The sequence below is a fragment of the Mesoplodon densirostris genome, chromosome 8 (assembly GCF_025265405.1).
Source record: "Mesoplodon densirostris isolate mMesDen1 chromosome 8, mMesDen1 primary haplotype, whole genome shotgun sequence".
NCBI classification, from domain to species: Eukaryota; Metazoa; Chordata; class Mammalia; order Artiodactyla; family Ziphiidae; genus Mesoplodon; species Mesoplodon densirostris.
The window spans coordinates 95546555-95571812 of NC_082668.1; the positions used below are offsets into that span (position 1 = coordinate 95546555).

Consider the following 25258-nt stretch of genomic DNA (forward strand, 5'->3'; position numbering starts at 1 on the left):
AGGAGGCACAGAGGGAGGTGTTGGTAAACATGTGGCTCCAGAGAACCAAGCCAGAAGTGAGAGACGCTGAGCTGGCCATTACAACACGCAGGTTCCCTAAGTGCTCTGTGTGGCAGCCGTCTTGTGCCTGCACAGAAGTAAAATCTGGTTGAAGGGGGAGCAGGGAACTTTTATGATGCCCAAAGATTTCCTCAAAACAGATGCTTTTGCTTCCTGGCAGCCTATTCCTGAAGGAGACAGCAGAGAGATAGACTTGCTGTCATTTAGAATGACACTGTCCCCGTAGTGAAATTGGCCAGCCAGAACTGGTAATGTGTTGAGGTGGTCTCCTAGTTTGGTTAGCTTCCTGGAAATGAAAAGCCTTATTTCTCTGAGCAGGTTTCCCTTTAATTATTGTGCTTTCCGGGGCCCCAGGCTTCAGCTTTACCCAGCCCAAAATGATTTGGGTCCAGGCTCCAAACTGGACTCCAACAGGGAGTGTAAAGACTCCAGTTACTGAAATGGATATGTTTCTTTTCCCATCACCTCTATTCCCACACATACCTATGACATGAATTTGAAATGCTCTGTTCATTTGAAGACTGCATGCTGTTTCAAGCCATCGCAACAATGGGTGACACACATTTAAGTCGTCCCTTTTAGTGCAAAAGACGGGGCTACGCTAAGCCATGCTGTAATTAGCTTTGTATGTTTTTTGTCACTACCAGAGTCTGCCATGCGTGGAACCAAGATGAAATGCCATTCCAGCTACTCTGACTCTATGTGAGAATGTGTGTTTAGGCACTTATTGAAAACATAACCACAGGCCAGTGTGCCTTTATTGAAGCACATGGATATCATTACTGCACTTGCATTTGGGTTGGAAGGAAATACAGCAGTTAACCACCTGAAATCTCAGTAGACAAAAGGAGAATACCATAAAGTTTTACCACTGCGAGACAAAAGATTGCAAAATGTAAGTTCCATTAAAGAAGTTAGGAAGTTATGTTATGTTACATACTTGAATAGTTCTGTCACAGAGTGATTAGTAGAGCTTAGTTATTACCTGTGACTAAGAGATTCCATTTCCACAAAGAAATGGAGTTAAGAATTGGAAAAACGTCAGTTGTTACGTCTTTGGTCCCAGTCCCATTGTATTCAGACAATGCAAACAGAATTTCTCGAAAGCTTTCAGTATGTAAAAACAATGAACTAGTATTACTATTTTGAACTCGTGTTGCTAGTTTTTTGCCTGCAGCGACAATGACCACCATTAAGATTTCTGTCCAACAGTTTTCCTCTTGATTAGGTGCTCCACAAGACTCATTTTCATGGAGAAAATCCCGTTTAAGCCCTGAAAGATTAAAACATCTTAACCTTTAGTTCTAAATTTAGTTTCTCTGGGAAGCGAGTTGAGATCCAGAAGTCTTGAATGAAACCGAATGCTTCAGGAGACAGCTTGGGTTGGCTTAAATTAAAGCTTGTCTCCTGAGGGCTATAGACACCACAAATAAAGCTTTCTCTGCTGTGTTCTGCTACTGTATTCAATGCACTGAGTAACTCTTAATGTTCCTAGGGCTTCCTAAATGGCCTAGAAATAAAGCTAACAGAAGAGAGCAATATATTTCACTTAACTAACTTTAACAGCATACCCAAAGTTATTTCTTTTCAAAAAGCTCATGAAAGGCCTTGGTCAGAATTTGGGTGGCAATAGAAATACTTGAACAAGAATCTATCAGCTGCCTTTTAAGTCTCCAGACTTTAAGTACATTAAGAATGAAACACCACTCTGGATGCTATAACCTTTATAGGTCTTTATTTCTTTTCAACAATAACAAACCCCAAAAACACAAAGTCTCCACTCTCACAACAACTGGAGGAAAAGTCAGTAGAAACTCAACATTTTGTCAATGAGAAATACCTGATGTCATATATTTCGTTTAATAAATACTGAGTTGGCTGTACAGTAAGCCAATTTAAGAATGTGATCTGTAACTCACAGTCTTAATTACATGGAGAAAAAAGTGGATGGGTTCATTAATGCTGTGAAAAGGAACAATGACCTATCTGCCAAGTGGCAAGGTGGAAATAATTAATCTGGTCAATTAAAAAGTAACAGATAATTTAAAATGTAAAGACTTCCAGGTGGTGCACTGGAATTGCAAATTCTTACTGCCAATTCTGGTCTTCTCAATAAATTTTCTTCATCCTTTCCTTTTCTTTTTGTTTTTTTTTTGCCATAGCTCAAATCTAATAGAAAAAAAATCTTTCTTAGCTATAAATCACCACTTGTTTCTTTATGTCTTATGTTCTAAAATATTTAATTTATTCTAACGTGTACTCTAGAAATCCTCCAGGGGTTGCCAGGTCCTTACTACCATCTCCAGAATTCCTTTTCTCTCTTTACTGGGGGTCTGTTATATCTTACTTTCCCTTCAAAATTATTTGCCTTTTTTTCTGGAGTTTTAATAATATTTTTAAAGTGCTGGAGTCTGAGCCACACTATCTGGGTTATCTAATCCCATTTATGATTCTATAACCTTGAAGCTTGCCAAGGCCTAGTTGTCAGCGCCAGGTTCTAAGTACCTAGGGTAGCGTATTTGCTCCACGGGACCGGAAATTAGTTAAACAGTTACTTTTCTACAAATGTACATAATTCCTCTTGACATTTACAAGCAAGTAGTAGTTCTTAGTCATAGAGTGATCTCAAAACAACCTAGGTTGCGCCGGGGATGCAGGATGCTGAGGGCACTCGGCTCCATCGCGGTCTTGTCCTCGCGCCCCACCTCTCCGTGTGCTGCCGAGATGCAGAAAAAGGAACCTGTTGGTAGCTTAATCCTTTCCAGCTGGTCCAGACTTATTCCCAGGACAAATATTACTATCATGTTCATTTTCACCACGGCAAAGCTTTATAAAAGCTGCCTCCGAGTTTTTTTTAAAAAAAAATGCTCCAGGGAAGGCTGTTTTTATGGTAAGTGGCTGTAAATTTCTGGTTGCTAAGGAGGAAAAAAAAATCTCATCTGAGAAAACCAAATGCTGCCGTGGTGAAGTGCGACTTGAAAGTGTCTATTGCCTAGGTGTTAGACTTGGCAAGTTAGAAATAGCTGGGGAGGCGAAAGACGCTTTTACTTATGTGCTCCAACAAAGTAGTACATATTGTCGGCTCCGCGGGAGGCGCGCGGCGGCCATATGTGCGTCGCCCAGCGAAATGGAATAAACAGCTGCTGCCAGGAATCCAGTTCCTGGCAAAGAGGCAAACTCAAGTCCGCCTGTTTCCAAAATAAAAATCACCAGAGGGATTCCCCTTCCTGCAGTTCCAGCGAGTAGTTTTATAAAAGCATAAGGCTTCGCTGTATTGTGGTTTATAATAATCCCTTACATTTGTAAAGCATTTTACAGTTTACAAAGCTCTTCACATACATTACCTCATTTGAGCCTCATAACAGCCCTGGAGAGGACAAGGCACAGATACTGTGATTCGCTTTTCACAGTTGAAAAAAGGAAGGTTCAGAGAATGATGGTGAGCCTGTGCCTTGCCCAGCGCTGGCTATGCAGGGACCTCCTAGGGCTATGGCAGGGGGTCCCAGTGAAGGGATCGGTTTTTGGGTAGTCCAAGTCCGAGCTGCACTTTTTCCCTTTGTGCAAACATCAGCTCCCTCTGCCAAAGGTCTTCGCCTGAACTTTTTGAAGCAGGAAGGGAGGCGAGTATGTTGGAAGGGAGCAAGGGGCAAGGAGAAAAGGTCCTCTGCACTTCTGCTGGACGTGGGATCTGGTTTGCCCTTGATGGCAGTCAGAGCCGCCATTTCATTTTCAGTATATACTGCAGAGATAGCTAAGGTCACTCTGAGCTTCAAAACTGCAGGGAAGAAAGAACTTGGATATTGTTCAATTCATCTCAGACACCGCTGCCTCTGCACAACCCTTTGCAGAAAAACAGGCCTTTCTCCGGAAACTGCCCTGCTTGTGCTCGTTGCAAAAGCAGATTTACAGAAGGGATCTACCAGAGACTTTCATCCAGAAATCCCCTCTGACCTTAGGAGATGTTGAAACACTGGTACAGCAGAGCCCTGCCCCGTGGGATAGAGGACATCATGGGCAGATGCAGTGGTGGCCCATCATAGGCTGCTTTAGTTTTGAAATCAGGACTCACTTTCTGGCAGACACTTGGACACTTCACTAACACGTGCCTGGTTTCCTGGGCATGTCTCGCTGGGCCTGCTACAGTGCCTTGGGATTTCGTGGTCTTTGGTTCTAGCTGCAGAATCTGGCGATAGAATTTAGTGGTTAAAACACAGGTGCTAGGACCAAATGCCAGGGCTCTATGCTTCCCAGTGGTGTGAGCTTGAGCAAGTTTACTTCAGCTTTTTGTGGTGCCGGAGGTGTGCCTTACCCGAACAGATGAGGCTATTAATAAAATCTGCTTCATGGATTATTGTAAGAATTAAATGATTATTATTTGTAAAGTGCTTAGGGCAGTGCCTGGTGCAAAGTGAGTGCTCCATCAGGCTTTGTCAAATCCAGAAAGGCTGTACATCAGGCAGCAGCAGCCCAGCTCCAGCCAGCCCTTTCCTGTTACCTGATGGTGTCCCAGTTTTGGAGAGTGGTGACATCAACTCCTTCCTGTGTCAGCTTTGACCCAGATGTGCCTTCCCAGGATCCCCCAGGGAGATGCACAAACCAAGAGGCAACTTTGCTTCTCACAATTTGGTCCCTGATCTTTTCACCCTGCAAAGCGATCAGGGTTTACAGGAACACAATACATTTTATTTGACTGTATTTACATTGTTGGAGTCAAAGCAAAAATTGCACCAGACAAAGGTAAACATACGAGGAAGACTATTCAAGGATGTTGCAATAGGGGAGCGAGGCCAGAACTCAGTCTGAAATCAACTCTGTTGAAACAAAGCATTGGGGGTGAGAGGAAGATCATGGGCCAAGGGAAAGTCACTTCTCATATCTTTACAATGAGAGGTAGTCTTGTATCTTGGAGTGAGGTGCCCGCAGACATTAGGCTCTTACTCTCCCACTGACCTGAAAGATGGTGGTGCTATCTGCTTTAATGATTACTTTTTAAAGAGATGGCTCCCAGGTCCTTGAGAAATATATTCCTGGGTTGTCAAACTGTCAAGAGACTTTTAAAAAGATCTGCATACATATATCTCAAAGGGGCAGAAAAAGAACTTATAATCACAAGTTTTATAAAGAAAATACACCTGAAAAAGGGAAGTCAGGGCCTAGAGTCAGGAAGAAACCTATCCAAAGTTTAGTCAAGCTGAGGGAAATGTTAAGGCCATCTTGGTCATCTGTGTTTTAGAAATTGGATGGCAGTTTGATGCAAAATGCTGCTTCCACACACATCCTTTGGAAGGGGAACAGAAACAGTGCAGTTTCCCTCTGAGGCCATGATAAAGGCCCAGTTTCTTTTGGTTACCAGTGTCCAGTCTTAGCCCTTTCCTCTTTCAGAGGATAGCTAACTCTCACTGACTAATAAGGAGAAAGCCTCATTTTACTTTCTGTCTTGAGCCTTCTGAGACCTGGTCCACTCAGTAAGGAAATATCTCTCCCCTGGACCAGAGATGGACATTCTGTCCTTGAGTTCATCAAGGCTCCATGGTTTTGGAAAGAACTACATAGCAGAGGAAAAGTCAAGACTCTAGCCAATTTGGAATTTGCCCTGAATCTCAAAGGGGATGCACTTTAAAGATATAGGCCTCCTCAGAGGAAGAAGAGCCCTTGTGGATTCCCACTCCCATCCTGAGTCCCAACTAGCTCATCAGCCCTCAAGTGCACACCCATTTCCTTTGGGAAAACTCCACTCCCATCCATTCCTAGTCATCTGGTCTACAGAAACCATCTGGGACTTCAGCAAAATGGTTAGTGATGCCTCTTGCTGTTTAAACCTCACGAAGCAGCCAGGGATGAGGGCTCCTTGTTGCATGGAGATGGGTAGTAGAGCTGGAGTCTGCTGGTCAGATTCATTTTTCATTATTTCTACCAGGGTAAGCTACAAGCATGCCCATTCCTTCACCCCTTACGTTGTGTCTGTCAGTCTTTCCCAATGGACTGTATCAGGGATGATACAGTCTAAGTTGATATTGAGAAGTATTTCTCAAATTTGCAAGTCCCCTTTCTCTTCTCTCCCACTTTTCCCTCTCCTTCGTCTTCCCCTGAGACAGTGAGCCCTATTTTTGTGCAGAACAGTGTTTAGTTTCTTTTCTTCTCTGCCCTGGGGTGAGCTCGGGGTGGGAAGGAGAAGACGACTGGAATATTGAAGGAGCTGCATTACCCAAGGGCCATTCCCATCCTCCTCAGGGCCTTTTGTGAGCGACAGTGGGGTGGGAAGGTTGCCAGTTCTTGCTGTAGCCCATGGGCTTTTGGCTGTAGGAATAATCCAGAGTTATAGTTAAATTGCTATATTTTAGCCTCTCAAAGGAACCACTTTCAGCCTTAAAGCAGACCCTGACCAGCAGAAGACAAGGGTTAAGGGTCAAGAGAGTTTTGAGCGAGACACGGTAGAACACTGGGTCCCCTTTGTTGTTTGCCACATGCAGGTCTGATTCGGGTCAGATGGAGCCCCCAACAGCAGGAGTGCACACTAACTTTTACCCCAGGCAATGCTTTAAGAAGGACTCACTTGCTTTTCATGTCGGTTCTAAGAGGTTAGAACATTCTTAGAGCAGCCACAGTATAAAGAGCATGGGACTCTGGACATTTGGGGCAGAGACAAAAAGCATGCTGGACGGTATATGACCAGACACGGGCTCTGACCTGGAGTTTAGAAGGCAAGAAAGGACTCAGCTTCACGGAAGAGGCCCACAGGCTGCCGTCTGAGCTCTAGGAAGACACAGGCTCTTGACTCGCAGTAGGCCACAGCTGAGTATGTTCAAAAGGCCAACTAACCAGTGAGTGGCCAGGTAAGAAATGCATGCAGTAATATGAATGGCCTCAAAAATGCCCAGCCCAGGGACTCCCTTGATGGCTCAGTGGTTAAGAATCTGCCTGCCAGTGCAGGGGACACGGGTTTGAGCCCTGGTCCGGGAAGATCCCACATGCTGTGGAACAACTAAACCCATGCGCCACAACTACTGAGCCTGCACTCTAGAGCCCGTGAGCCACAACAACTGAGCCTGTGAGCCACAACTACTGAAGCCCACGTGCCTAGAGCCCATGCTCTGCAACAAGAGAAGCCACCGCAATGAGAAGACTGCGCGCCGCAACGATGAGTAGCCCCTGCTTGCTGCAACTAGAGAAAGCCTGTGTGCAGCAACAAAGACCCAATGCAGCCAGAAAACAAAAACAAAAACAAAAACAAAAACACAAGTGCCCAGCCCAAAGCAGCTACATCATTTTCGATGCCCAGTGCAACATGGAAATGTGAAGTCCCTTGTTCATAAATTATTAAGAATTTCAAAACAGTGCAGCAGAGGATTAAGCCAAGCACAGGGGCCCTTCTGTGTGGAGCCCTCTGTGATTGTACAGCCGTCCATGAACTTGGCCCTGTGTCTCCAGCAGAATTAGTCCAGATGTGTAGGATGCACCATCAAAACTCTTTTCTGCATTAATCTTACACAGCAGTCAGAGAAAGCACTTTGTCCTCTCCACAGAGCAGTGATATCGGAGTAGTGGTGGGGTGGGCCTCCCCAGGGTCCAGTCTGAACAAAGGTGTCTTTTCTCTGCAGTGGAGACGGACTCCCTGCCCCTCTTCCTTTCTTTTGCCGGGGGGGGTCCCTATTTTAATTTATCTGCTGGTATCCATGCCTGATCTGGAGTTGCCTTTGTTCTGTGAAAAGGCTTCCCTTACACATGATTTCTTTCCCACCTCCCTCCTTCTTAGCAAACACACAGCTCTTTAAAAGACTTTTTTTGGGGGGGCAAGTTTTGTGGTCTTTTATTAGATATACACTGTAATTCAAAACGGTGATTACATGATGTCTGGCTTTTCCTGAACTCAAATTTAATATTCTGAAAAATGGGAAGCTTTATTGCAAGGCTGAAGTACACCAGAAGTGGGGGACTTGGGGGTGAACACTGTGGGCCTGCTGACTGCTTTCATTCCACCTTCTAAAATCTCTACCTGGCCATGGTTTGATACTTATTAACCTCCACTTTGCCTTTTAGATTGACTTTTTCATCCTCTTGAATTATGTTCATTACACAACGGTTAAAAACATTTTTTAGAAGACGAATCATTCATAATTCTACAACCTTAATACTCCAACTTTTCACCTTTCCACATTCTCTTACTGTCCTGGATTATATATTTTTTTTGATTGTTGCATTCGTAACGGAGTTATAGCTTTTTGTTCTGGTGTAGTTGAATTTTAATCCCTTCTATACTCATAAAGGTAAAACACATGTATAAACTTAAAGGAGATGAATGAACAATAAAGCAAACAAGAAGCCTTAGAATTGCCTGCAAATAGAAGCAAAAACAGTAATCATTTAGAGGCAGAGAGCCTAATAAAATAGGACTGAAGTGATCTTAGCAGTTACTGGTCCTGTGCCTTTATTTTACAGAAAAGGAAACTGAGGCCCAGACATTAAATAACCTGCCACACAGCTCCTAGGGGGCAGTCAGGACTAAACAGCTGCAAATGACTTTTTAAAAATAAAAGCTGAACAGTACTATTTCCACACTAGTGTCTTTCAGTGGAGCATAAGTTCTTTGAATGTCAACCCCTCATTTGTGATTCGAGGGGGTTGGAACAGATGCTCTTAAAAATCCTTCTAGCTCTAAAACTTTGAATCCTGCTTGAAGTGAACACAACTGGACCCCTGCCTAGTCAGTGCAGAACACACATAATGAAAAGCGTGGTAACAATTAGAACATTCACTATTTTAGCTTTTAGCAAGATGTGTTGAACCCTGGCTCACCAGATCCTTAGGAAATCTGAAGACTGGATCTCAAACTGGATTGTGACAGCATGTCCACTAGACCAGTGGTCTCATTTTAAAATTAGTGACTCAGAGAAAAGTGACAGGGTGTTAAGCAGACAAACGGATGAGCTATCCTCTTTTGGAGTAAACCATCCCTTCAGCCTTTCAGAATACTTTTCAAGCCGAGTGAGGCCCCCTCTACTGGTAGGATCCATCATCCACCAAAAAATCAGAACTTGTTAGGTTCGTGAGAAATGGAAAAAAAGAAAAAAAAGTCATAGAATCAGAACAGATCAGAATGGCAAGAAAACGTGAAGAAATGTCTAGTCTAAAAATATCAGCTTTTCAGACGAGGAAATGTGGATCTAGAAAATTTAAAACTGTTTTCTCATAAATTTGTTAGTAAGATTTTTCCGAGGAAATGTTCACAGTAGGTGGCAAAAATCTCTGTATTAAAATGTGAAGTTAGCTTTCTGAAAATAGAAGACACTTGACAAATACTTACTGAGTCAAAAATGGGTAAAAATCCCACTTCTGCTCAGAGAAGAGTGGGGTTCTCTCACCCTCACACGAAATTCTGTTCTCCATTTGCTAAACCAAAGTTTCCTAAATTGTAGTCATTCAAGTCACATGCTTCTTGCCACAGCCAAGTACTAAGTGTCTTAGTATTTAATACTTTTCAATCAAGTAATTTTTTATTTTAGCCTCATCCTATGCAATAGAATGCATGAAATTTCAGGTTTAATGTGTCTTGTGTGTGTGTGTGAACATGCATGCAGTAAAATGAGTGCATGGCTGTTAAACAATGTTCTTTTGTGTGCAAACTAAATTCGTCTCATTTAATTACCTTGTGCATTTATCGTGCTTCAGAAAATACTGAGGTAAATATATCTCATGTTTAAGTCATGTAAATATAGTAGCCGTAATTTCATCTTTCCATTAAAGGCAAGTTGTTTATTGCCTTTCTTCACCTGGTCTCTCCCTCGTGCCTTACCCTCTGTCTTGAAGTCTTCCTTCATCCCCTTTCCATTCTTTCACAGTCTTTTAGTTCAATATTCACATTTCCTTTTCCCGAGGGAGGTGAGGAAAACTTTCCCTCTCTACGGCCCACTGGGGACTCTGCCTCATTTGATATTGAACTCCAGGAAACCATATTGAAGCAAACTGGTATTTGACAGAATGAATAAAAAGACCTTTGTATTCTTGTCTTTTTCTAGGAATTGGGGCTTGAGGGATACTGAAAAGTGATGTTATTTCTATTTCATCCTTATAGTTAGCCTTCTGTGAGGAAATGGCACATAAACACAGAAAGTCCAATTTATAAAAACACATTTAATAAATGATTCCTTGAGGAATATACTGGAGAGTCTGTTTTTGTTCGGGCACTGTGAAAGCTCTAATACCTGTAGGGGAGAATGGAGATGAGATAAAGGTTGATCTTCATGAAATCTTTTCCTTTATTAAACATTCCTGTGGAATTAATTGAAGCTTTGTTTTTTTCAGGAATAAAGGGGACCATTATGCATTTATTGCTGGATGAATACACTCAATTCTCAGTTAGTTATACCTTGGTACCAGTATGAACTCTCATTATTTACAGTGGATTATCTGTATTGAAGCTGATCTGAAAAAGATCAGTTTTGAAATCTCTTGTCATTATAATCTGTTTTCTCTGCTTTAACCTATTGTATCATCTCTGTTGACCCTTAATGAGAAGTGAATAAATAGCCTTTTGACACAAAATATTTATATTTTTAAGCTCAGAAGGAGTTGCTCCAAATTCAAGCTGTTTTATAATAAGAAGTGCAGAAAGTTATGTAGAAAACTCTTCTCCCAAAGGAAAGAATGTCAGTGATTGGATTTTCATTTTGGTAATATTTGCATAGTAGTTTCAGGATCATATGGAAAATTTTTACCGAACAGTCCATGATAAGCCAAACATAAATTAAAACTAAAGTTACAGCAATGCTTTCTTATTCTGGGAAAGTTTAAGCATCTTCAATCCTAACAACAGTTGATTTTAAAGACACTAATGCAAGACTCTGGGACCCCTGGGGAGGAGTGGGTGCTCTCCATTTACTGTGGCTCCCCAAAGAGGTTCTTTCTGATGGCAAACAGATGGAAACCCTATAGAGAGGCAGATTTCCGCTGCAGCTATCACAGGGATATACCATGCCTTTGAAATGACATCAGCCAGGAAATCAGTGACTGGAGTTTCAGATTTCATAGAAGGATTTTGCTTTGCTTTTTGTAGGCCCAAGGATGGCAGGCGGAGGCAATAAATTCTGTCTTAGAACCTCTCCTGGTAGATGTTTAAAGAGATTGTATGAATAAATCAACTGTCCCAATCCCCGGATGTGATAGGGACTATCCGGTTTGAATTTGAATTTTTTTCGTCTTTCTTGTACAGAACTGGTATCAGCCAACAGCTCAGAATAAGTTGGGCCTGATAGGTGGAATGCAGAGCTGGTGGGGATTATCAAGAACTAAAGTATTTATTTTTCATGAAGTTATTCCTATATAACCAGGTTTATGACTGGAAAGGGCCAAAGCTGAAATAGTGCAGTACATAGATTAGCATTTCTCACCGGAGAAAAGATGAGGTTGCCTCACTTTAACACTTAGGTTTACTGCTCATGAATAAATACTGCTGTAGTTTCCATTTTCATCTTTATTCTTCTATTATTATTGTGCTTTTACTGAAACAGTCTTACATGAATGTGGAGGAAATTCTGAAATTGAGGAATATGTTTTTTGGATGAGTCACTATACACATTATGATTTTGCTAGAAAGCAGTGAGCAAGCCTTAGACTTAAGGCAGTTCATTTGGGTGGGGCAAAACAATTCTTATTTACTTGTACATAAGTGAACGTTCACCCAAGAATACGAAGGCACACCCACTTTCACGAGTAGCCACTGCAATTTCAAAAGGCTGGAATGAGCAGTTAATACTAATGAAGTCAAGGTTTCAGGCAATGTCTTTACAAAGGTCAACTAACTTTGTCCTGTTCACTGGTACCTAAGAAGTGGCACTGGATCTCAAGGAAGACTGGGTGACTAACAGGGACTTGCATAAAAATTCATCGCTTCCTGGACAACACTCAAAATGTATGACCTAAATATGATGAGTGTGGTCTGGGTGCTTTTAGACACAAGTAACAGAGAAATCTGGCTCAAATAAGTTTAAACAATAAGATATTTTATTTTTCCATTTTGAAGGAGACCCAGAAGTAGGTCAGGCTCTAGGATAGCTATTACAATGGCTCAAAGATGTCATCAAAGACTCAAGTTCTTTCTTTTTCTTTGACATCTTCAGAGTCACTTTCACCCTTAGACTGGTTTCTGTCATGGTCCTAAGATGGCGGCAGCAGATTCAGATCAACAATACACAGAGAAGGAGTCCTTCGTACATCCTTCTTTTTTTTTTTTAGGAGATGAAGACAACTTTCTCAGCAACCCTTCAAGAAACTTCCCATTCCCATAATACCCAACTTGTAACTTAAAGAATCTATTTAAGTCATATTTACAAATACTGCAGAAGAATGCATTTATGGTTTTCCACTTTTATATTCCACACTATTATTTCCAGAATAATTTTACAGTTTTGCCAGTCATTTCATTATAAATCTCATATACATTGTCAGAAAGTCTCCCTAATTTCTGAAAGGGGCTAATAACTACTCTCAACATCTTGGTCAAATCATGTGTAGCTCATGACCATTCTTTGGCATTCTGTTGAAACAGTTTATACGTAATGAATCGGTACAAAAACAAAAGACCTGGAAACGAAAATGCTCTACTAACTACTTTTTCTTGTAAACGCACAAAATAATGGCATTCCTTTGCATATGTGGGTATCAGGTATTTCCTTGTAACAGAATTCTTTTTAGCAATGTGTTTCTTTTTTTTAAAATTGGAGTATAGTTGATTTACAATGTTGTGTTAGTGTCAGGTGTACAGCAAAGTGATTCAGTTATACATAAACATATATTCATTCTTTTTTAGATTACTTTCCTGTATAGATTGTCACAGAATATTGAATAGAGTTCCCTGTGCTATACAGCAGGTCCTTGTTGCTTATCTATCTTATATATAGTAGTGTGTGTATGTTCATCCCAAGCTCCTGATTTATAAACCGCCCCCCACACACACCGCCACGTTTCCCCTTTGGTAACCATAAGTTTGTTTTCGATATCTGTAGGTCTGTTTCTGTTTTGTGAATAGGTTCATTGGTATCATTTTAAAATTAGATTCCACATATGAGTGATATCATATGATATTTGTCTTTCTCTGTCTGACTTACTTCACTTAGTATGATAATCTCTAGGTCCATCCATGTTGCTGCAAATGGCATTATTTCATTCTTTTTTATGGCTGAGTAATATTCCATTGTATATATGTACCACATCGTCTTTATCCATTCCTCTGTTGATGGACATTTAGGTTGCTTCCATGTCTTGGCTATTGTAAATAATGCTGCAGTGAACACTGGGGTGTATGTATCTTTTTAGATTATGGTTTTCTCCGGATAAATGCCCAGGAGTGGGAGTGCTGGATCATATGGTAGTTCTATTTTTAGTTTTTTAAGGAACCTCCATACTGTTCTCCATAGTGGTTGTACAAATTTACATTCTCACCAGCAGTGCAGGAGGGTTCCCTTTTCTCCACACCCTCTCCAGCATTTATTGTTTGTAGACTTTTTGATGATGGCCATTCTGATCGGTGTGAGTTGATACCTCATGGTAGTTTTGATTTGCATTGCTCTGATAATTAGTGATGCTGAGCATCTTTTCATGTGCTTTTTGGCCCTCTGTATGTCTCTTTTGGAGAAATGTCTATTTAGATTTTCTGCCCATTTTTGGATTGGGTTGTTTCTTTTTTGACATAGAACTGTGTGAGCTGTTCAGAGATTAATCCGTTGCTGGTCACTTTGTTTGCAAATATTTTCTCCCATTCTGTAGGTAGTCTTTTCATTTTGTTGATGGTTTCCTTTGCTGTGCAGAAGCTTTTAAGTTTAATTAGGTCCCATTTGTTTATTTTTGTTTTTATTTTCATTACTGTAAGAGGTGGATCAAAAAAGATATTGCTGCGATTTATGCAAAAGAGTGTTCTGCGTATGTTTCACTCTAAGAGTTTTATAGTGTTCAGCCTTACATTTAGGTGTATGATCCATTTTGAGTTTATTTTTATGTATGGTGTTAGAGAATGTTCTAGTTTCATTCTTTTATATGTAGTTGTCCATTTTTCCCAGCACCACTTATTGAAGAGACCGTCTTTTCTCCATTGTATAGTCTTGCCTCCTTTGTCATAGATTAATTGACCATAGGTGTATGGGTTTATTTCTGGGCTTTTTATCCTGTTCCATTGATCTATATTTCTGTTTTTGTGCCAGTACCATACTGTCTTGATTACTGTAGCTTTGTAGTATAGCCTGAAGTCAGGGAGTCTGATTCCTCCAGTTCTGTTTTTCTTTCTCAGGATTGCTTTGGCTATTCAGGGTCTTTTGTGTTTCCATATAAATTAAAAATTTTTTGTTTTAGTTCTGTGAAAAACAATGTGTTTCTGTTATGATTTGATTCCTGAAGCTTTTGCTTTACAGTGTTAGGGTTTGACCATCTCTTTAGATATATATACACTGTATTTCCTGACTTAAAGATGAACTAAATGTCTTCTAGTCTCCAAAGTATATATTCTCCTTTCTGTATATGAAGTGCATAAATTATAGGAGATGGCTTTGGCAAATTTGGAATAACTGGGACCAAGAGGTTGAGTCTTCTCAGAATAGCCTCTCACCTATATGCAGCAGAGACAGAAGTACTAACCAGCCAGTAATTTCCTGGTGAGTCTTGACAAGCTTTTCAAGAGTCTGTGGACGCTCTGTGGACATACTTTTTAGAGCAGTTGCCATGAGTGCTGGTGAAACCTTTAGTCATGTGTCTTTTATCTTATGCATTTGCCTCTTGTAATAAAATAACTGGAAACAAAATAATAATAGCAATAAATGCTTGCTCACATAGCTTACTTGGGTCCTGTTAGCACAGTGCAATTTTAGCCATTTGCTCTTTTGAACTGAGGTATCCAGTCATTGACAATGATGTGCTTAATTTCACAAATATGTGCAAATTTCACTTTTGGACAAGGACTTGGACTCAGTGTACATGTTCACCTAATAATATTCACAATCAAGTTATTGGCTGGTCCTACTTTAACAAATGCTTATATTTCATGATAGAAATATGTATAGAACTCTATTTTCTAATATTTTTTCCCTATGAAGGCAATTCCTTTTCTATTATGTACATATTTTGTTGTAGACAAGATTTCAGTATGTGATGGATCAATCTTGGCCCAAATCCAAGGGAGGTGATTTAATTAAACAGCCAAAAGAACCTCAATTAATAGGGGGACTCAGATATAAAATAATCTCCTCAAACTGCCCACACACAGCCTCCTACCAAGATAATATTAAAACAAGACCACATTATACATGATATAAAAAATGTTCAATATAAATATGATTATGGATGCAGAAAAGCAAGTATACACTAGAATTCAGAGTATAATTAATTCCCAATGTCATGGAACATTTTAAATAATAAAAATATTGTACATCTTTTTCAGTCACTGTTTTTCTGTTGAGGTCAAAGAGAGTTTAAAAGAAAGTATAGGAATTACTACAAGGATACAAATAAAGCTCACTGTGTTCTACAAAATATACAGATCCTCAGTGCTTTTAGTGATTCCTTTCAAAATTTTCTTCTGGCTTTACTAATTTGAGAGTCACTTTTTATTGATAAATGTGATTTCAGTTTGCAAAGATGCATGGTTAAATGGTTTATAAAGTCACCTTGATAATCATAGTGCTAGCTTACCTGACACTTATCGCTAAAACGTTGGTATGCATATTTTATACCTGCTTGTGGTTTCACCTGCCAGCTATCAGAAAAGTGGCCCTGTAATTGACAAAAGGGAGAAAATAAAAGATAAAAAGAAAAAGGAAAGGCGGGGTGTGGTAAGGGAGAGAGATTTTTCATTTCTTATCTTGTGATACATTCTGTAGCAGTAAACACTACTACCCCCTAAATAGACCTTTTGAAGGCAAAAAAAAAAAAAAAAAAAAGGTCCAAAAAGAGCTTTATAAACTGGAAATTGTCTTCCTGCTCATTGTGGCTTTGTCCTTTTGGAAAGTCTGCATGACCTCCTTGTATTAAATACAACAAGGGTGTGAGGACTGATGACTTGATTGAATGAGTTGTTACAGAAGTAGCTCTGACATCTGTCATCCATTACTGCTGTTCTGTTAATGGCAGCAGACCTTCGATTAACTACTGAGATTTGGACATGAAGGGGATCCAAGGTGGGCTGTGAAGTAAATCACACAGCTAAAGCTCCGTTTCCTCTTCACCTCAGTGTTCCTCTCTGCAGCTGGAGGCCTTCAGGGGTAGGAGAGACTCTGATTATTTCAAGAATAATTGATTTTAAAAATGCATATTATAATAGCCTGTTAATAAAACTCCTGGAGTATATATCATTTATGTATCATTTTTTTGTATATCATCTTGGGGAAGAATTAAAATCACATCTCCCCATCCCCAACAAATAGACATTAGTAGATAAACTAAAAGAGGGAAGTTAAGAGAATTAATTTCTGAATATTTACAAAATTCTTGATTTATGCACAACCATAGCAGAGAACGAGGACTGCCTTATAGTACATTCATAGCTAGAGCTGTAAGCAAATCTCCAAGTGAAAAAAAAGACAGAAATGCAAATTTCTTAGTAGTAGTCAAAATGTTATAGCATCCAACAATAACAACAAACATCTACCTGAGGTGTTAACGTTTACTGTCATAAGTCAAAATACCAGAAAACATTCATTTATAATAAAAATATATATTGTGTTCCTGAGTGACTTGTTCATGTATTCAGGTCGTAAAAGAAGGCAGCTTTCTTCTATATGACTTATACAGGATCAGATGTTACAGCCAGAAGTAACTGTGAAGAGCGTCTAGTAGTTCGAATGATTGGGATCTCAAGGGTAAATGAATTTCTTAAGTCCTAAAACTTAATTTTGGAAAGTCTGGAACTCATACCTTAGTCTTTTCATTATCAGTCCGGTGCTCATTTTCACCTATACTGAACACATCACAAAGTGTCCACACTTGATATTTGTTAGTATTCACAAGGAGGCACAACAATTCTGCAAAATAAAAAGTGGAATATGAAGGGAAATTTTGATTATAAAACTTAAGACTAACCAAACAACCCAATTATGGAAGAAAAATGAAGTCATGGACCAAACTTCATACCTGAAAAAAAACCCAATTCTCATTCATTTAATACTTCTACTTCTAAAAGAGCTTAGGCCAGGGTCCAAACTCAACTTTGCTGAGACCCAGAAACTTGAAGGACTAAAAAATGGAGTGGAGGCAAAAATTAAAGTGAAAATTGGTCTTATTGGACAGCACAGTCTATCCTGAGATGGCGCAATGAACCTATATTTATTTGCTGATTGAGAAATGGTCCAGCCATGGACCATTACATATTGGTCACCAGATGAATGCAAACATACCCACTTTAGCAGTTCTTTGGCTCATGCCACACCCTTTTCTACAGCCTAAAGTAGAATAGAAACTGCTATTTACGGTTACTTGCTTATACAAAGATGTCACTCTAGCAATTGTTGCTTGGGGGCAAGACCTGGTGACTGTTACTGGCAGAGAGAATGCAAAAGTGATTTAGCTCATACTGCATGCTCCCTACTCTTCTTAAAAAAATGGAAAAGTTCATCAAATAATATTTGTTATTATAATTTTACGTGTACAAAGTTCAAATGTAACAACTGTAAAGTTGTCAAGGATATAGATTTTTTAAATGTGTGAAATGGGAGTAACGAAGCTATTTAGATAAAAGCCATTATCAGACATTACTACATTACTACATATTCCAACCTATAATCTCATGAATCAAAGCTTTTAACTGTCTGGATTCAACTGTGACTGTATTCTTTCCAATATGCATTCTTTCTTCTTCCAGGGGTTGTTCAGTAACATCAGGTGTGTTGAGTGTGCATCCCAGTTAACATGCCAACAGGAAAACCAAAACTGTAAAATATGTTTTTCTTTACATGCTCCAGAAGTTAATTTGTAATAGAAGGAACCACTAGGTTTGGAAAGGAGTCCTTTACTTGAGTGAGGACACTGTATGTTTTCTATACTTCTTAAGCAAATGGAAAATTTCCTCCAATGTACAGCATATTAATTCATTTAATAATCCCTTCAGAGTTTCCTTCCAAATATGAGACCATCACCATCAACTAGATAAATGGTACCAGCTCGGATAACAGACTAAAAGATGACATAAATTCCAGCCCATGAAGTAGAAGTCACTATGAGCCAAATTCTCACAGATTATGATAGAATTTCAGTACCCAAATATGTCATGCTACAGAAGAATTATTCTCAGCATGCTTTATCTGGGTACCTATCTAGCTGTTTCCTCTGTGAAAGAAAAAGAAAATTATTATAGCAGGAATTCCTACTGTTCATCGAGAGCTATTAGGTTGATCCATGGGAATTGCTATTTTTATAGGCTGAAAACTTTCAAAATCAGCAATTTAGTATGATTCAACCTAATGCTTTTGACTTTTCCTAAACCAGATCAAGTGAGCATGGCAGTTACTTTTTTTTTTTTTTTTTTTTTTTTTTTTTGCAATATGTGGGCCTCTCACTGTTGTGGCCTCTCCCGTTGCGGAGCACAGGCTCCGGACGCGCAGGCCCAACGGCCATGGCTCACAGGCCCAGCCGCTCCGCGGCATGTGGGATCTTCCCGGACCGGGGCACGAACCCGTGTCCCCTGCATCGGCAGGCGGACTCTCAACCACTGCACCACCAGGGAAGCCCGGCAGTTACTTTTATGATGAGCAAAGGTGTAAGGGGCTGGGGAAACAAACAGTAAAGCTCCTGTAGCTTATAGAAAATTAAATGTCTATGCAGAATGAGTGGGGTTCACAGTGAGAACCCCCAAACACTATTGAGTTTTGACTATGAAACTGGCATTATGAATCTAACAGATAAGTTTTCAGAATCCATTGATACCATTCTATGGTATGAGTAGGAGAGTTTGATAGGGTCATTGGAATAGCGTAGAATATTTTTCCTTTTCCAAAAGGCTACAACATAAAAGCAAAGTCCAGTATTAATGTGTCTTAAGTAGAAACAAGAATTAAGAACCGAGTTCTAAGGGTACTTGTTATTAATCACTGTTAAAGATCAATTATGAAAAGAGTAAGATTATATATTCAAATTATTCACAAATGGACAAAAGAAAACCATGGAAATTTGTCAATTGTTTATTGTCTCCACACCATAGCACCATAGTTTTACTATGGCACAAGATTTCCTACTGAATCTTACAGATTAAAAAAAAAATTTAGAACATAAGGAATTTTTGTTAGATAAAGCATTTCAATTGTATTGGAAAATTCTTCCAAGACATACTAAAATCTATGAAAAATGTATGCATTACCAGTTAGTGTTACTTAAGGGTAAATTGTTGAAGTATAATGTGAAACCCTATTACTAATGTCCAGATGTTCTGTACATTAACTAAGTTCTGGACTTGATAGTGCCTGGTCTCTGGATGATATAATCTTCTCATGCAGGATTTTTTCAGGATATAGCAAAACACAAAAGATACAAAGGAGAGAGAACATAGGCATTACAAATACTATTAGACACACTTCCCCATTCATTTTTGAATTTTTCATAAATCCTTCTAGGGTTCAAGTTCTTTTTATTATAATTCTTTTGTGAGGTTTCTCAAAAGATACATCAAAATAATTTTAATTATAATTTTAAAGTACAAATTTCAATGTATAACAAATGTGAAGATGCCAAAGGACAAACACAGATAAAAGAGTTGCAAATATGTATAGTTAACAGAGCCATTTTGATAAAAGCCATTATTAGACATTACTATATATTCCAACCTATAATCTCATAAATCAAAGCTTTTAATTGTCTGGATTCATAAGTGACTGTATTCTTTCCAATATGCATTCTTTCTTCTTCCAGGGGTTGTTCAATAACAGCAGGTATGTTCCTGCCATAAAGTTCACAATGTTCTAGAAACTGGACACATTCTTGAATAACACTGTCACGAAGCACAATCATGTGTTTTGACATGTTTTCTAGTAATGACAGGAAGCACCTTTTGGCATAATACCAGGTATCAGTTCCCAGTTTTTTATTATAAGGTTCCAAGCTTTTGATAACTCGAGAAATACCAAAGTCATAATTTCCTTTGGCACAATAGAGCGTCCCTATCACCAGATTCACAATGCAGAGATGGTAGATTTTCTTATCTGGGTCCTCATAGGAGAGCTGCTCTTCCTCCTTTTCAATCTTCCTCATCAACTCCTCGGCTTCTTCGTTTTGACTTGTCATAATATATGAAACACACAGGTTAGCCAGCACAATAGCACTGACATTCAGGATGTTGTCATAATGCTTCTTGACTATGGGCTCATAAAAACCTATGGCTTCTTTGTATTTGTTTTCCTGCATGAACAGAACATGAGCCGCATTCAGCTTCCACACATCATGGTCATTACAGAATTCCACAGATTTGCGGAAGATCTTTTCCACCACTGGATAATTTTCAAGGTTCCAGTAGATTTTGGCCTGGGCCATCAGCACAGGAATATACTTCTCAAGGGTGTCATCATATTCATTCACTGCTTTTTTGACAGCTTCATCATCTCTGTTGTGTCTTGCTTCCTGCACTTGTTTGGTGAGTCTCCGGAGCTGTTCAGTCAGCATCCCTGCTAGCCCATCAAGCTTAATGAAAGCCTCTTCAGGAGCTGTCTGGCAAGTAATCATGGCATCCAAGAAGTCATAGAGATAGGGTGTGAGGAACTTGTAAGTCAAATGGGCATTCTCTGCCAGGACATCTGCTGCCAGGTCAAAATACTCATATTTACAGTAGAGCAGCAACAGGTTGCCAAAGGTCTCTGGGGGAAAGGGATTCTGTTGGAGCAAAAACTGTAGCTTCTCAAACCCTTCTGTAGGCCTGGCATCCATGTTCATTAGCGCCTGGTTGTGCAGGGTCACAGGGTCTAACTCTTCCTCTGCCCTCGGAGGCATATCTGTGAGGGTTTCCTGGGCCACCTCATAGTTTCTCAGTTGGTATTCTATGGCGGCCTTGAGGTTGAAGGCTTCTACCAGAGCAGTCTGGTGAAGGACTAAGGTGTTGCCAACACTTCGAACATCAATGCCCTCAGTGGTCATGCCCACACCCAGCTCTGGGTGCTGGCGGATGCCGTGCTCAATAATGTCGGCGATATGCTTCAGCGCGGATGCATACTGCCGGCTGCTGTAATAGGCCAAAGCCAGGTTGTAGGAAAGGTCAGGCCGGTAGCCCGAAGCCTGTAAGGCAGCAGAGAACTTGGAACACGCGGCTTCATAATGTCCCTCCTTGTAGAGCAAACAGCCCAGGTTGACCTGGCCATCGAGCTCGTTCTCGCCCCCGCTGTCTTCTCCTCCTCCTTCCCCACTCAGTAGCTGCTCCACCAGGCTCCTGGCCCCGGGCAGATCGCCCTCGCTGTACTTGATCGCGGCTTGGAGACGGAGGACCCGATTGTGGTAGGCGGGGTTGTCCAGGAGGAGGAAGGCGACGCGGGTGGCCTCTGGGTAAAGGCAGGCCTTGTACAGGGCCTGGGCCTGGTACAGGCGGTACTGCTCCAGCTCCGGGTGCAGCTGGCCCAGCTGTTCATAGCACTCGGCGGCCAGCGCGAACTCCTGCAGGCGGTAGTAGCAGTAGCCCAGCAGCGACAGGCCGGCGCGGCTCCTCGGGCTCCGCTGGAGCTCTCCGCCCAGCAGCTGCACGGCCTCGGCGTAGCGGGCATCCCGAATGAGCAGGTACACGACCGCGGTGAACTCCCCGTCGGGGATGGGCGCACCGCCCCGCCCCGCCATAACCTTCTCCGCCGCTGTGTGTCCCAGTTACCACGGCAACATGCCAACCGGAAACGGAAGGCTGCTTGTCCGGATATTGCTTTGCAACGGAAAAACTCCGTAAGGAATATAAAGGAATCACTGAGGTGAATCATTAAACTACTGTATTGGCCCTCGAAGACTCTGGGCTGCGAAGGTCGTGAGTCCAGCAAGAGAGATGAAAAGCCTCGTGGCAGTTCAGAAACGGAAACTCTACTTCCCGGCATGCACAGGTCCGATGGCGCCGACGTCAGGACGCGGCCGCGCTGCATTCTGGGAGGCGTAGTCTCTGCGGGACAGACCCTCGGTTGCGGGGAGATGAGGTTTCACTTGCCTTTCTTTAGTGTTGAGGTTGATTGAGAGTTGCTGGCTGCCTGCTGTGTCACCTGTCTCTGGCGCGGGGAAGAAAGATTTGCGGTCTGAAATCCCTTTCTTTTTTAGCCTTATACACTTTGCAATACATACTAATGGCGTCGTTTCGCGGTTTGTTTTTGTATTTTTATGGGAAGGAAAAGGTGGAATATCTATTTGGCATTCTCCTGGAATTAGAGTAGCTTCTCTTTTTAAGCTGCCTTGAGGGCACACTTTCTAAGACATAAATGCAGAGGGTAATAATAGTTCTTATCTTTGTCGTTTCCGCAAATTAACGATGGGAAATGGTTTTGTAAATATTATCTGGTATTGGGAGACGTTTAATTTTAGATCCAGGTGTTCCCCCCTCACCCCAAACAGTTATTACTGAACAGATGTTGGCGTTTAATCTTGGCCATATCTATTGGCCTGGCCCTCCAACTTTCACTACAAATAAGAAATCAGTCTTCCTTGATCTCCCTGTATCTCCATTGGTCGTCCATGATCTGCCTTGGACTATCTAGTATCTAAGATAAACGGCGTACGAATAAAATCATGTCTTTGCTATATACTTAAAGTCTTCAATGCAAGTCCTTTTGCTGCCCATAACATCTTTTCTATGTATAAATTCCAGAGCCAACAGCAATCATATTGTATGGCCCTAAGACAATTTACAGAATTTATTTCTAATCTTAATGACCACCGTGTGATCTGTATATTACAGATATGGAATCTGTGCACTAGGAAGTTTTAAATAATTTGCTCAAGACCACACAGCTAGGTAGCAGCAGAGCCATGATATCCAGCAGATAGTTTCAGTAGGAAATAGTGACTGCTTGTAACCTATTCCATTTTTTCCCTATAGATGAGTTTGTAAAAGCCCAGTGTTTGCTGCCACGTTGTATTCTGGAACATTAGTGTCTTTTTTTCCTCCATTAAAACAACGAACCAACTTGGTGTGGGCAGTAGAAATTTGAACTTCCAGATCTGATTTGCAGCTGTGAGCAGGTGTTAGGAAATAACTAGTGGGGGTGGTATAGTTCCTAGTTACCCAGTATAGCTGGCAGGGGACTTCTGCAGGCATGTGATTGCTTGTATCATAAAGCAACTGACTTTATATACTCATTCAGTCTTCGCTGCTGAGAAACTGACAGAGGTCTGTCCTTCTGGGTGGGACCAGACAAGGAACCTTCCACTTCATGAATACTGAGAAAGGGACAAACTGTACCCATTTCAGATGGGTTGAGTGGCATTCTGGCCCACCTAAGATCCCCAGAGAAAGCAGCTGATGGGGTCCACCAGAACTCTATTCCGAGGCTTCTTTCAACTTGATCTCTGGGTGCACTCCTTTAGGGCCTTCAACTCAGGGAGGTATGTGGGTTGAGGGATGCTTGCTAGTGCTGCTCAGTAATTGGGGAGTGGGTAGGTGGCTGGGGGAGGATCTTCACCTTTATGGCTGCCTGACTGCACTTGTCTCTTGGAAACTCAGGCTCAGTATTTTAAAATCCTTATGTATGACCTGATACTTTGGGTGAGGTGCTATTGTAGATCAAGGTAACATGACAGAACATGGAAATGGAAAATTGCCTTTTATATCTTTAGTCTATCAGTCTGATTTTCAGAGTTGTATTCGCACCATGAAAGCATTCACCTTCAAATGGCTTCTTGGGAATGTAAGCAGAATAGAAGGAATCTCTGCTGTCCCCCATATTTCTCCAGTCCCTACAGGCATCAGTTGAGGTTCCCCTCTTTGTGTCTGTGAGTGTGGCTGCTGAAGCGGGCAGGAGGGAGACGTTCTGTGCCTTCCTCCTTATTTCATGTGCTGCTGCTCCTGAGGCCTGGCTTGGAAAAAGCAGGACATTCGGCTTAGACAGATGGAGGGCAGGGTCATTTTCAAAATGAAATGAGTGCACAAATCACGCTGTGAAATTGGCACGACCATCCCTGCTGCTGTGATAGACTGACTTTTATTTAGTCTATGGCAGGCAGTTGGGGAATAGATTAGGGTTTTTTTTGGGAGGGGGATGGTGAAAGAAGGCCCTTTAATTAATGATAGAAATTCTGGAAAGCAGTAAATGGGGTGGAATATTATAAAATGTCATAAAGGATCATTTTGTTTCCAACAGAATCTTGGAAAGCTGGAGCATGTATCAAAAAAGTTAGTGTACCATCTCTAGCAATAAGAAAGAATTTTGTGGTTGCAATAAAAAGATTTAGTGCCTTATTGAAAGGAATTAGACTTTAGGAAAGCAGTGTTGGGCTCAGGGTGGATTTTGCTGCATAAAGGGAGGCATTTTTACCATGTAGAAGAATTCCATTCGGGCAAAATGTATAGGAGCTAAAAGTTCTTAACATGCTTATGTTTCTGCCTGTCAAAATGTGAGATGACCAAATTCCATAATCTATTTGTATGTATAATCTATTTGACATTCTCTTTTAAAACTAGTTGGAAGTTATGTTTTCTTATTTATCCTCTAAATGTAATCACTTCCTGTTGGTAAACATTGGTAATTTATGAACATCTCAACAACCACAGCTGCGGTCAGACAATTTCCTTGCTAAAGAAAGACCTTCTGCAAAACCATTTTCCAGCTGTTATTTCTCTTCCCTTTCATTCTAGGCCATTTTCTTCAGGATGGCCAGTTTGGTAGTTCAGTCCCCTTGCTTCTTCCTTCCCACCCCCCCAATCTTCCACCATAAAGAAGGCAGAAAGAATAAATTAGTGTCAAATTGGTAATGTAACTGATTGACTTTTAGGAGCATCTGTTTAACCTTTTAAGAGTTTTGGAAAAATTGTATACCAAATCAACATTTGGGAACATTTATGCTCAGGTGGTAAGACATTTAACCTCATTATGAATTCTCCTTTCACTGGCAGTTCCAGCTTTATTAATATTTTAATTAAATTTCCTTCTTGGATATCTTTTTTAAAAAATCAAGTAGCTTGTATTTGGGGGCTTGTGGTGTTATTACCTAAATTAACTTGTTAGGAAGAGCACAATAACATGGTTTATAAATGGAATTACCAGAGAAGGCACGACTGTGGATATTGACA

The 25258-nt window shown here is 40.7% G+C and overlaps 1 protein-coding gene across 1 annotated transcript; it reads right to left on the minus strand.

Moving 5' to 3' along the window:
* Nucleotides 1–19219: 19219 nt before the first annotated feature.
* LOC132494913 (intraflagellar transport protein 70A-like) lies at nt 19220–22010 on the minus strand. The gene has a single exon (XM_060106341.1). It carries the CDS (start codon nt 21832–21834, stop codon nt 19834–19836), a length of 2001 nt encoding a protein of 666 aa, XP_059962324.1. The 5' UTR covers nt 21835–22010; the 3' UTR covers nt 19220–19833.
* Nucleotides 22011–25258: the final 3248 nt, after the last annotated feature.